The sequence below is a fragment of the Aspergillus fumigatus genome, chromosome 8 (assembly GCF_000002655.1).
Source record: "Aspergillus fumigatus Af293 chromosome 8, whole genome shotgun sequence".
Lineage (NCBI taxonomy): Eukaryota > Fungi > Ascomycota > Eurotiomycetes > Eurotiales > Aspergillaceae > Aspergillus > Aspergillus fumigatus.
The window spans coordinates 1,302,017-1,314,517 of NC_007201.1; the positions used below are offsets into that span (position 1 = coordinate 1,302,017).

A 12,501-nucleotide genomic window follows, 5' to 3' on the forward strand; every position below is an offset into this window, starting at 1 on the left:
GCAGGGCCCATCGTCACAACCCACCGGTCCAGTCCTTCCTCCTCCAGCTGGTTAGAACATGCCTTCAATGCTATCTTGTGCTTGGTTCGAGATTTTTGATCGTTAGCTGAACATTTACTGCTCCAGGTCCGTATCACCCCGCGAACCAGAACCCCGGTCATTCCCTTCCCGGGCTAGCGGAGTTGAGTCAGGGTCACGGTGGCCCTCATCAACCCGCATATGGCCAACACCCTGGAGCTCCGTCGCACGCTACAGGACACTCGTTACCGGGTATCGGTCAGACAATGCAACACCCTTCTCCCCAGTCCCTCAACCGAGAGCGCGAGCGAGATTCAAGAGAACGCGAGTTGATCGAAAGACAGCGACAACAGGAGGAAATGGTCCATAGAGAACGTGAACAGCGTGAGCGTGAACGCGAGCAGTTGGAACGCCAGCAACTCGAGCGTCAACGTGAGCAGCAGCATCATCCTGTACAGAGTCATACTGGTTCGATTCCCCTACATCAACCAGTGGCGTCGAAAGTGCCAAATTCCATTCACGGGCCCAATGGGCTTTTGTCTAATCTAGGGTCAAATCCACCAAACGGCCCCCAAGGCGCTATGCAACCGTCTGGGGCCCCTGGTGGTCTCTATGGCTCTCAGATGCAGCATGGAGAGGGCACTCCCCGGACCTATATGCAGCACCCAGCTGGCCCACCTGGACAACCCATGATGTTCAACGGCTCGGGTGGCCCAATTCCTGGAAACGTTGCAGCTCTCGCGCAAGGACAGCAACCCATCCTAAATGTGTGTACGCTTTTTTTTTTCTCTGCATTCTTTGGACTTATTTGCCTTTCACGTCTGGTTGGCCGACGGAGCCTCAGCATATGCAGTTAGCACTGCAAGCACCTTCTCTTCTCCCCTCCCCCTTTTTTTTTATTTTTTCATTTTTTTCAACCTTAAATGGCATCTTGTTCAGAAGCTCCTTATACTAACAGCCTCATCAGGATGCGCTTAGTTATTTGGACCAGGTCAAGGTTCGTTTTGTGGACCAACCTGACGTCTACAATCGCTTTCTTGATATAATGAAAGATTTCAAGAGCCAAGCGTAAGGGCTCTGTTCCATTTTAATGTTCTTCGCTGACCCAAGGCAGGATTGATACTCCGGGAGTCATTCAGCGCGTCTCCACCCTTTTTAATGGGCATCCCGCTTTGATCCAAGGATTCAACACGTTTTTGCCGCCAGGCTACCGCATAGAGTGTGGAACAGAAGACAATCCAGATGCGATCCGGGTGACCACCCCTTCAGGCACGAATACTTTGAATATGCCCCGCCCCCGCCCTTCAATGGACCCGGCGGGAGACATGGGACCCGCTGGTGGCATGGGCTCACATGGACGTACTGACTACTACGAGCAAGCACGACCTGGTTGGCAACAGCAGCCGCAGGGTCAGCAACAACAAGGAAATCTTCCAGCCTCGTACTCCCCAGGGTCTCGAATGATGGGCCCTGGCATGTTCGGACAAGGCGCACAAGGTCAACCTCAAGATCATCACTTTGACTACCCAACCCAACAAGAGCAGCAAGCTGCAGCGGGTGCCGCAGCAATGGCTCACCAGCAAGACCAACGTGGTGTCTCACAACTTCAGGGCGCCGCAGCCGCGTCCGCTGCGATGGGCCGAGCTGGAATGATGCAGGTGTCTCCTGCTTCTGCGCAAGCCTCCGGTATGAACCAGCCCATGAACAGTCTGGCTGGCATTGGTTCAGGTATGTTGCAGGGCAGCCAGGCGGACTTGAACAAGCGCGGGCCAGTGGAGTTCAACCATGCAATCAGCTATGTGAACAAGATCAAGGTTGGTTGTTCCTTTCAAGTGGCGTCAAATGGCAACAGAAATCCCACTAAAGCAATCTCTTTGGCAGAATCGCTTCGCCAGTGCACCTGAGATCTACAAGCAGTTTCTTGAAATCTTGCAGACATATCAACGCGAATCGAAACCGATTCAGGATGTCTACGCTCAGGTAACCCAGTTGTTCAATACCGCGCCAGATTTGCTGGAAGACTTCAAACAGTTCCTTCCCGAATCTGCTGCACACGCCAAGCAGCAAGCCGCTGCTCGTCAAGCTGAAGAATCGATTCCTATCAGCAATGTGCGAGGAGAACCCGGCTATCCAAGCGCGGGCGGCCTACCGTCACAGACGCCCGGTCGGGATATGAAAATGCCGCCCTTGGGTCAGTTCAATGTCAAGGACTCTGCCAAGGACGGAAAGAAACGCAGGGGTGGTCCTGGCGCTCCTTCGACGATGACCTCTTCGATTTCTGGCCCCTCCGCGGGCGCTGAGGCCGCTAGGGTGGCAGATGCCCAGGCTGGTCGTCCTTCAGCCCTTCAGACCAGCAACGCCAACAAGGTGAGCGAAAATCTAGTTCCGCGCCATTCACATGCTTGATTGCTTCTGCATTCACACCCCGTACCTGACTCCCTCTGGCCCTTTACTTTTGCATCGTCGCTCCTTCAAATTTCCTTTGCACGTTGTATCACCCCTCCTCTCGGCTTTCCCTCTGTTACATATTCCATGCACCTGAACGTGACAACTCACGAAACATGCAGAGAGCGAAAGTGCACCATACCAAACCATCCCAAACAGACGTTCCTGCTGTTTCTCCGACGCTCATACCCGCTCTTCCTGAGCCCATACAGCCCACCCAGACGATGACGCCCAGCCAAGAAGAGTTTGCCTTTTTTGATCGAGTCAAAAAGTACATTGGGAACAAGTCAATGTTCAACGAGTTCCTCAAACTGTGTAACTTGTACTCTACCGACCTCATTGACAGGAATGTCCTGATCAAGAAAGCCGCTGGGTATATTGGCTCGAATCCGGAGCTAATGGCCTGGTTTAAGCGTTTCATGCACATTGATGAACCCGAAGACAAGGTCATTGAGACAAAGCCCAAACAGGAGTCTGGTGTTGTGAACCTGTCGCACTGCCGTTCCCTTGGACCCAGTTACCGTCTCCTTCCGAAGCGTGAGCGCCAGAAGCCCTGCAGTGGTCGCGACCAACTGTGCTACAGTGTTCTCAATGACGAATGGGCGTCCCATCCCACTTGGGAGTCTGAAGACTCTGGCTTCGTGGCTCACCGCAAGAATCAGTTTGAAGATGCCCTGCACCGTATTGAAGAGGACCGGCATGATTACGACCACCATATCGAGGCTTGTACTCGCACAATTCAGCTCATTGAACCGATTGTTCAACAGTTCCTGGTCATGAGCGAGGCGGAACGAGCAGCCTTCAAACTCCCACCAGGTCTTGGCGGACAGAGTGAAGCTATCTACCAGCGTGTGATCAAGAAAGTATACGACCGACAACGCGGAGCGCGAATCATCCGTGAAATGTTCGAGAGACCATGCCACGTCCTTCCGATTGTGCTCTTCCGCTTGAAGCAGAAATGCGAAGAGTGGAAAGCCAGTCAGGTAAGTTATGTCGGATAACCTACGTTGAGAAATCGCCCACTAACATATTGGCGCAGCGTGAGTGGGATAAAGTATGGCGGGAGCAAACGCAAAAGGCGTACTGGCGCAGTCTGGATCATCAAGCGATTGCCAGCAAAGCGACCGACAAGAAGCTATTCGTGGCAAAGCATATCCAGAATGAAATTCAGAGCAAATTTGAGGACGCCAGGGGGTTACGCAAGAGCGGATTCAAGGTTCCCAGACATCAGTTCGAATTTACCTTCGATGATCCGGCTGTCATTATCGACGCCACTCAGTTGCTATTACTCTTCATTGACCGGAACTCTGCTGGATTCGGAGCCGATCCCTCAAAGGTCATGGCGTTCATCAAAGACTTTGTGCCGATCTTCTATGGCATGGATCGTGATACTTTCCACATGTACATGAACGAGATCTCGAGTGATGCTCCATCTGGGGAAGATGGTGATGACGAGAGCTTGGCCGCTGAAGACGCCTCGACCTGGCGCAATCGGAGAGGCGTGAACGCAAAGAAGATGGATCTCCTTCGCGATGTCCTCGAGCGGCGCAGTGAAAAGGCCAATAGGTCGGACAAGGACCGCAATACTCCCGCTAGCCGTGATGGCACCCCGGATGCTGTTCTGGTCCCATCGACGCCTGTCCCTGAGCCTGCTGAGGCGTTTGACGTTGCAGAGCTGAAGTGGATGGAACATCCTGGGCAAGGGAACTTCAATTTGCAGCGGGAATACGCGTTGAATGAATCCTACGTGAAGAAAGTCCATCATTTGTATGCCAATCTGAACATCTACTGCTTCTTCCGCACTTTCGAGATTCTTTATTCGCGACTCTTGCGGATCAAGATGCACGAGAAGGACGCTCACGAGCATGTGCGCCGGGCGCTGATCCCCAAACCGGCCCGTGACCTCGGTCTCATCGACAAGCTTCCAACCGACTTCTTCTACGACTGCGACCCGAAGGCCAATCTATACCAACAGATTGTCCGCATGTGCGAGGAGGTCATCAAGGGCGACATGGATGCCTCGCACTTGGAGGAGACACTCCGCCGTTACTACTTGCGTAGCGGGTACCAGCTATACAATCTGGAAAAGATGTTTGCGGGAATCGCCAAGTTTGCTGGCTCCATCTTCAATGGCGACTCCAAGGATCGCAGTGCCGACATCATCAATCTCTTCTTTAAGGAGCGGGACCGGGAGGAGACGACACATAACCAGGAGATCCAGTACCGGAAGCAGGTTGAGAGGCTAGTTAAGGACGGCGATATCTATCGTATTACTTATGTAAGTGCTCCCTCTGTTGGTCCATCATTGCAAGTCCAAAGCTGACTGAACACTTTAGAACCCTCAAACTAAGAAGACCACCGTGCAACTGCTCACCCCAGAGGACGCAACCTTGGAGAACGAAGAGCTAAACCAGGAAGCGCGCTGGTCGTACTACGTCTCTGCCTACACAATGCGTGATCCTACGGAAGGTGTTCCATTTTCGCAGATGCGCATGCCCTTCCTGAAGCGGAACCTGCCGCCCAAGCTTGAGCAAGAAGAGGAGTACAATCGCTACTATCGGCCTCTGGTCCACCAAGATGGTCTCATCATCCGGATCTGTGCCAACAGCTATCATATTCTGTACGAACCCGGGAGCTGCGATTGGTGGTGGCGCCCCAAGGCTCTCTCAGAGGAGTCACCGGAAGACATCGCCAAGGAGGAGGCCGCTGTCAAGGAAAGACGACGCGATCGGTTCATGGAAAAGTTTGTTAACAACCCTAGCTGGGCGCAGGGGCTCAGCAAGGACCAAGTCGACGAGTCTAACCAACGATTCCGCTCCTGGATCAGGGGCCCTGAATCTGAAAAGGAGAAGGAGAAGGCCTCGGTGGGCGCAACGGAAGAGGCCGGCTTCGAGAAGAAGGCTGACAATGAAGATGCCGAGATGCCTGACGCGGACCCCACAGCGCCCGAGTCCAAGGAGCAATGATCCAATGAGGGCGGAAGGCGGATCCAAACTGGCCAATTGTCCTGACTCCATCTATGACTTTAATTTGATGCTTTCTGCTCAAATGCTTCAGTTATTGTTGTTACATATTCTCATTCCATGATCACAGCAGTTCCGTTTCTCGAAACTGTATGGCTAGCGAACAGACTGAACGGCTGCACAAATGGGGGTGGGGTTTTCTGTTTATCGTCAGGTCTTGTCTGGCAAGGCTCACCAAGCTCAGTTGCGAGACACTGACTGGGATTGGTGTAGAGGGTCCTGGGATGGATGAAATATGATTGGTCTATCTATTTATATTTGTACTTTAGGGAATCGGCATAGCTGCCTAGCTTTATGATTGAACAATGATTGATCTTGACGCATTTGCGTTTTGTTGTGCTTGCGGGGAATAATGTAAGGATGGACGCCTGGTCAGGTCTCCGCCCACAGTCCGGACACGGAAATCCGGAGTGAGTCTGGAGTTGAGACAACTTTAGATTCTGGTGGGGTACCTGAAAATCTCTGATCTTTCATCTGCGAGTGGAATAACCGACCACTGCCTTCAGGAGAACCCTTTCACTGAAAAAAAAGCGTCGAAAGCTCCGTGTGGCCGAACCTCCATAGCCGATACAGCCCGAGACTTGGCCGATGGGTGAAACCCGGACAAGGCTCGGAGTTGGCCTTTCGGGATCAACGCAAGACAGTCCCATAAGCTCAAGCATGGTCTGTTGGGAGGGCCACCTTTTATTCGATTAAAAAACTGTTGATATGTAATGATATGTAACGATTGATCAAAATATCTCAGCGTAGCAGCCATCAGCAAAGATAATCAGATGTTGCGTGGAAGAAAAGGGGAGGAAACAACAAAAATCGGGAAAAGGCCGAGAGTTCGCCGCGTGACGTCATTATGAAAGATGCACACGGAAAGAGCCAAGAAGAATATTGGAGACATTGGAGGGGATCGGGAAGGGGAATTGAGAAAAGAAAAACAGAATCTGGGGTTGAGAAGGCCGAGAGAATCCCATCCATGCTCTTTTAACCTTGTTCTCTGAGGAGGATGATGAGATCCATGCTGTTGATCATTGCTTGGACGGAGTACTCTGTAGTTTTCCAGTAGAGGAATCCACTCACCCGTTACCCTCTAGACAGTTTAGAAGGGACATGACTATTGCTATTCCTACTACTCTTATTGCATAGACTTACCTCTACTTTCCTCCCCCGTAACCCGGACAGGAGGATTTCTCCACCTTGGGCAATCAATCACGCTGCCCGTGGGGAGTTCTTTTCCGTGGCGTAACTATTTCTATTCTTCCGTTTCCTCCTCTCTCGTCACCCCATCCGCCCTCTTCCTTCTTTCCTTTCCCCTTTCTCTTCCCCCTCTGACAATTCCTCTCCACTCTTTGCGCTCAATTTAAATCTCCCCACCACACAATGGCTGCGTCCGCACTTCTGAAAAGCCGTGTGAGACGGCCTTCTTATCTCCAGAAACTGGCCAAGGCTGAAGATCTCATCGATCTCTTCCCCCATGGATCATACATCGGCTGGTCCGGATTCACGGGTGTTGGCTACCCCAAGTAAGTTGACTTTTTGGCATAGACAGCAAGTATCGCAGCTGACGCCCGATTGCTCTGCTCAGGAAAGTGCCTACCGCTCTCGCTGATCATGTCGAGAAAAACAACCTGCAGGGAAAGCTACAGTACACCTTGTTCGTTGGTGCCTCGTCTGGTGCCGAGACAGAGAACCGCTGGGCGCGACTGAACATGATTGAGCGTCGGAGTCCTCATCAAGTTGGCAAGGAGATTGCCAAGGGGATCAATAATGGTCAGATCAAGTTCTTTGATAAGCATCTGAGCATGTTTCCTTCGGACCTTGTCTATGTGAGATATCCCAAGACCGGATACAACGAAGTGGTGCTAATTGGGACAGGGTTGGTACACGCTGAACAAGCCCAAAAACAGGCTCGATGTTGCTGTGATCGAGGCATCGGCCATCACTGAGGATGGAGGCATCATTCCCGGTGCTTCCGTCGGTGCGTCCCCGGAACTGATTCAGATGGCCGACAAAATCGTCATTGAGGTCAACACGGCCAGTCCGTCGTTTGAGGGTCTGCACGACATCACCATGTCGGAGGTTCCTCCTCGCCGGAAGCCTTACCTGATCATGCAGCCCGAGGACCGCATTGGAACTCCACATATCCCCGTCGACCCGGAGAAGGTCGTCGCCATTGTCGAGTCGGACTACCCGGATCAGACGCAGCCCAACGCTCCCGAGGATGCAACCTCGCAGGCCATTGCCAGCAACCTTATTGAGTTTCTGAAGCACGAGGTCAGGCATGGCCGTCTGCCCCAGAACCTGCTCCCCATCCAGTCCGGTATTGGAAACATCGCCAACGCGGTCATTGGTGGCCTGAGCAAGGGCGGTGCCGACTTTACCAACCTCAAGGTGTGGACTGAGGTGCTGCAAGATTCCTTCCTGGATCTTTTTGACTCTGGAAACTTGGACTTTGCCACGGCCACCTCCATCCGGTTCTCCCCCGACGGATTCAAGCGGTTCTACGATAACTGGGAGCACTATGCCGGCAAGCTTCTGCTGCGTTCTCAGCAGGTTTCCAACTCGCCTGAGATCATCCGCCGTATCGGATGTATCGGCATGAACACTCCCGTCGAGGTGGATATCTATGCCCATGCCAACAGCACCTGTGTCATGGGCTCTCGGATGCTCAATGGTCTGGGAGGATCTGCCGACTTCCTCCGCAATTCCAAGTACAGTATCATGCACACCCCCAGTACCCGCCCCAGCAAGGTTGATCCTACCGGTGTCAGCTGCATTGTGCCTTTCTGCACTCACATTGATCAGACTGAGCACGATCTGGATGTGGTTGTGACTGAACAGGTAAGCTATTCTCAACCCATCTATTGGACTTTACTGACATTATCCAGGGTCTCGCCGACGTACGTGGTCTGTCTCCCCGTGAGCGTGCTCGTGTCATCATCAAGCAGTGCGCCCACCCCGACTACCAGCCCATCCTTACAGACTACCTGGACCGCGCTGAATACGAGTGCCTGAAGAAGGGCATGGGTCACGAGCCCCATCTGCTCTTCCAGGCCTTCAAGATGCACCAGAACCTGCAGGAGAAGGGAACCATGAAGATCACCGGCTGGGACTGATGCATTTGCCAAAACTAATCTACTATAAAAATATATACCATCATCATTAGATATGGCGTCGCTGATATCATTGGCGGAACTGGGTCATTTTGGGTTATGGAGTCTTGTATCAATTTGTTGTCAAGCGGTTAACTGTTCTGTAGTGACCACCAATCAATTTTCTTCTACATGAATACGTTCTCTCTGGCCTTTTTTATTCTTAAATTCGATTCTCTGTGGAGTCAGTTGGAGATAAGGAGGGTGAGCGGACATAACAATCAGCCCTACGGAAATTGAGCATTCGTGCTGTTTTTCACATCATGATTGGTAATCAGAAAGGGTATATTTGTCATGTTGTAGAGTACGGGGAACATAAAGCCATCATCATCAACATGACCGTGTGTAGTATCAAACAGATCTCTCCGATTCACTCTCAGTCCAAGATAGCCCGATTTCCTCCTACATCAACAGTCCTAGTACCTACAAGGGAATCTCCACCATGACAACCCAAACTCCACACCTTGTCTCTATCAACAAGCTCACCGGCACCCGCGTTCTCGTCATCGGCGGTACCTCCGGCCTCGGGTTCGCGGTCGCCCGCGCCGCCCTCGAACACGGCGCCAGCGTCCTTGTCGCCAGCTCCCGGCCCGAAAAAGTCCAGTCCGCCGTCTCCCGCCTCCGCACTCTCTACCCCGATGAGCAATTCACGACCAGAATAGCCGGCACCACCGTCGACCTGGGGGATGAGTCCACCTTGGAGTCGAACATCTTGACCTTGCTAGACAAAGCAACACAACCCGATCTCTTCCCGACTAACCTCTCGCCCAACAACGCAGACACACCCGGCAAAAGCGAAAAGGTCCTCCTAGACCATATCGTCTTCACCGCCGGCGACGCCCTCCAAATCCGCCCGCCGACTGACCCAGCCCTCGACCCCGCGTACATCCGCGCCCTCACCACCGTGCGGCTCCTGGGCGGCCTGATACTTGCGAAGCACGTCCCGACGTACATGGTGCAATCGGCGCGGTCTTCGCTGACGTTGACGAGCGGGGCGGTGGCGATGCGGCCGCCACCGGGGTACAGTGTGGGAGCTATGCTGGGGAATGCGATCAATGGGCTGGGGCGGGGGTTAGCGGTCGATCTTGCGCCGGTGAGGGTGAATGTTGTTGCGCCGGGGGCGGTGCGGACGGAGATGTTCGATGGGTTGCCTGAGGAGGTGATTGAGAGGTTGAAGGGGAGGACGTTGACGGGGGAACTGGGGAGGCCAGAGGATGTGGCCGAGGGGTATTTGGGGGTTATGAAGGATGGGTTTGTGACGGGGACGGTCGTACAGTCCGATGGGGGGATGAGCATCAAGACTTGAGCTTCATTTGAAAAACCATAATGCTTTGTTGACTGAGGATGGAAGTAAGGAAGATGGGAAAGGAAACGAATAATCTTGATGCTGATGCTAATGCCGATGCTCTACTAACGCTAAACCGATATCATAACATGAAATGACCATAACCATACCCATAACAAAGACAACCGTGCAATGCTATGAATCCGTCGGGGGCCGATATGCTCCTCCCGTAAACCTGACCAAGTCAGCCAGTGCATAAAGAAAAAAAACAAGAACGAAGGACATACCGACTCCACAGGAAACTAAACAGCCCCTGTGGTTGATCCTGGCTGCGCTTGGCCCAGCCATGGTCGACATTATAGTGTTTTACGTCTTGAAGGCCGGCAAAGAGCCCTCGTCCAGCCGTTGGGTGCTGCGCAGTCATCTGTTAGTCTCATGCCAACGAGAACATTTGTTGAGAGGAAATACATACGCGACGTTCCGTGCCAGATCGAACCCATAGATCAGCTCCGAAGTCATTTTGGAGACGAGAGGAGGAGGAGGAGGAGGATTGCGTCATTTTGTCACGACGACTGCTTCTGACTTGGTTGATATGTAATGCTGTATGCGCTGTTTGCTGCTTGCAGCTGTAGTTTCGATGCGTTTTCGCGTTCGCTGGATTGCTCGTGATGCTGATGATATCTATCCAGCTTGACCCACCCACCACCCTCTTTATATCCTCAAGGCTATAGAGGCCCCAAAGAAAGCGATTGAGCCATGCCAAAGGCAATCGCACTTCCGAATCACCTTACCTGACGCCGAGATTGAGACATGGACGATACCCACATGTTCGTGATGCTTCTGTAGGGTGAATACGGAGGCTGAAAGGCATCATCCAATTGAATTACAGAAATCATTCGGATTCAATTGACGACGGCATGATAGGATGGCGTGGTCCAGGATCGTGGCGCGGCAGAATGAGGTGGTGTGGTCGCCGTATCGGCGGTGGCATGATCTTGGACCAGGGAAGTTCCATCTTCCAGGTCTTGCTCGTACTCTGAAGAGCTTGCCTGTGGAAAGTCAGGTTCCGCCTTTGTATAATTTCTGGGTTTTCATAATTGATTTGGTAATGTCATTAGTTAGGATTCTGGTTGGTTTGTGAAATATATTCTGCTGTCATGCGACGGGAGAACTGATGTTGTTGGCGTTGGGTAATGGATGGAGCAGGTAGATACGATTCGAGTGAGAAACTGTCGGGGATTTACGGGATAGCCCTTCCTTCTAGTCGCTTGCTAGAAACAAAAGCACTGTAGCAAAGTCCAGCTCCGTTTCAATGAGATATTGGACCGTGGCCTTCTTGCAATGAATTCGTGTTGTTTCCATCGCAGGCGGTCGGCGCCCCTGCCCCAGGGCCTTGCTCGACAATAGCCCTAAAGTCAGCCTAAGAGCTGCAGTAGCTGCATTCCAGCAGCTCGTTCATGAGTCCAAGGGAGTGAGGCATATGAAGCTTAGTATGGCTGGCCGCCCAGTAGACGTCGGTAAACTTGGACTTCAGGCCAAAGTCTTCCACGAACTGGACCCAGAGCCCAAGATAAGAAAACCTCGACCTGGCGGCAAGTGACTTCTATGGGGAACAGGTTCAAAAGGTACAGACAGCTGCTTGAACTTTTTTGACCGGAACAGCGACTGGGTTTCCAGATAGGCGTCGCTCCTTGGTCCTCCCAGTTGCAAGTTTCTAGCTTTCTGGCAGGTTTAGCTTGCGATTTATTGAGGGGTTTTCCCAGCTGGTACCTCGATACCCATAGAGAGACTCGAAGTTAGCCCTCCAAACCCGTGTCATTTACTTTTAATGTCATACAATCAAGAGGAGAGCTAGGAGACCTCTTAAATTGAAGCCAAATCCGGCAGTTCTCGTTCAAGTTGCATCTTCGCTGCTCAATCTGCATACTCAACAACAGCAGCGTCTCTTCCTGTTGCGTGCCAGCAAGATACTTCACCACTTCCACTCTTCCGGGTGATGGTGTCAGTCTATTTCTTTGTTTGGCTTTGCGAGTCCAAACTCGACGTAATGAGCCTTTGACCATTCAGGTTGACCGAAAATTGGCCATTCTCCTCCGAAACCGGAAATGTGACTGTAATCCGTTAATATATATTTCTAACACACTGCATAGTGCCATGCCCGACTTACAGATTGCCTGTGGACTGTTTAAAGACGAGCATCGACATTCTGGCCTCTCCTAGTTCTGCGCCGCAACTAAGTAGCTGCCTTTTCATTATGTCAGTATCCTATCTAGCTGTGTGCATACCTAGCATTTGCATAGACTTACTTATATGCAGCACGGAACTGGAACGATTGTCATTACGTCTGGCGTCATCCAAGCTGAGAAGAAACCCGCTGTCATTGGCTCACCAGGGACCTCTTCCCGCACAAGGTATCTAATGTAGCCGTCGGGAAGGCGTTTGTGCTCTCCTTGTATTCTTTCTGCATGGCCGAGGAAGCGAGGAGCAGCGCTACAGCCTCCACTCTGTAATAGTTCGAAGCACTCCAGCTCACCACACACGCCAAGAAGAACGGCCTGTCTAGCCAGTTGTGTCGTCATCAGTGTCG

General features: G+C 52.2%; 4 protein-coding genes across 4 annotated transcripts; 3 read left to right on the forward strand and 1 right to left on the reverse strand.

Annotated features, from left to right (window-relative positions):
* Positions 1-284: 284 nt before the first annotated feature.
* On the forward strand, positions 285-5,429 carry AFUA_8G05570 (transcriptional regulator SIN3; the record flags this gene model as incomplete). Its single annotated transcript, XM_742265.1, has 7 exons — positions 285-785; positions 1,010-1,086; positions 1,133-1,832; positions 1,900-2,385; positions 2,586-3,446; positions 3,503-4,741; positions 4,800-5,429. 7 exons carry the CDS (start codon positions 285-287, stop codon positions 5,427-5,429), a joined length of 4,494 nt encoding a protein of 1,497 aa, XP_747358.1.
* A 1,428-nt stretch (positions 5,430-6,857) lies between these two features.
* Positions 6,858-8,593, forward strand: coaT (acetyl-CoA hydrolase ACH1; the record flags this gene model as incomplete). The annotated part of the gene is made up of 4 exons (XM_742266.1): positions 6,858-7,000; positions 7,063-7,303; positions 7,353-8,318; positions 8,366-8,593. 4 exons carry the CDS (start codon positions 6,858-6,860, stop codon positions 8,591-8,593), a joined length of 1,578 nt encoding a protein of 525 aa, XP_747359.1.
* A 478-nt stretch (positions 8,594-9,071) lies between these two features.
* AFUA_8G05590 (oxidoreductase, short chain dehydrogenase/reductase family) lies at positions 9,072-9,935 on the forward strand (the record flags this gene model as incomplete). The annotated part of the gene is made up of 1 exon (XM_742267.1): positions 9,072-9,935. The coding sequence occupies one exon, from the start codon at positions 9,072-9,074 to the stop codon at positions 9,933-9,935; it is 864 nt and encodes a 287-aa protein (XP_747360.1).
* Positions 9,936-10,109: 174 nt separating this feature from the next.
* Positions 10,110-10,473, reverse strand: AFUA_8G05600 (uncharacterized protein; the record flags this gene model as incomplete). The annotated part of the gene is made up of 3 exons (XM_742268.1): positions 10,110-10,149; positions 10,202-10,326; positions 10,387-10,473. 3 exons carry the CDS (start codon positions 10,471-10,473, stop codon positions 10,110-10,112), a joined length of 252 nt encoding a protein of 83 aa, XP_747361.1.
* Between the last annotated feature and the right edge of the window lie 2,028 nt (positions 10,474-12,501).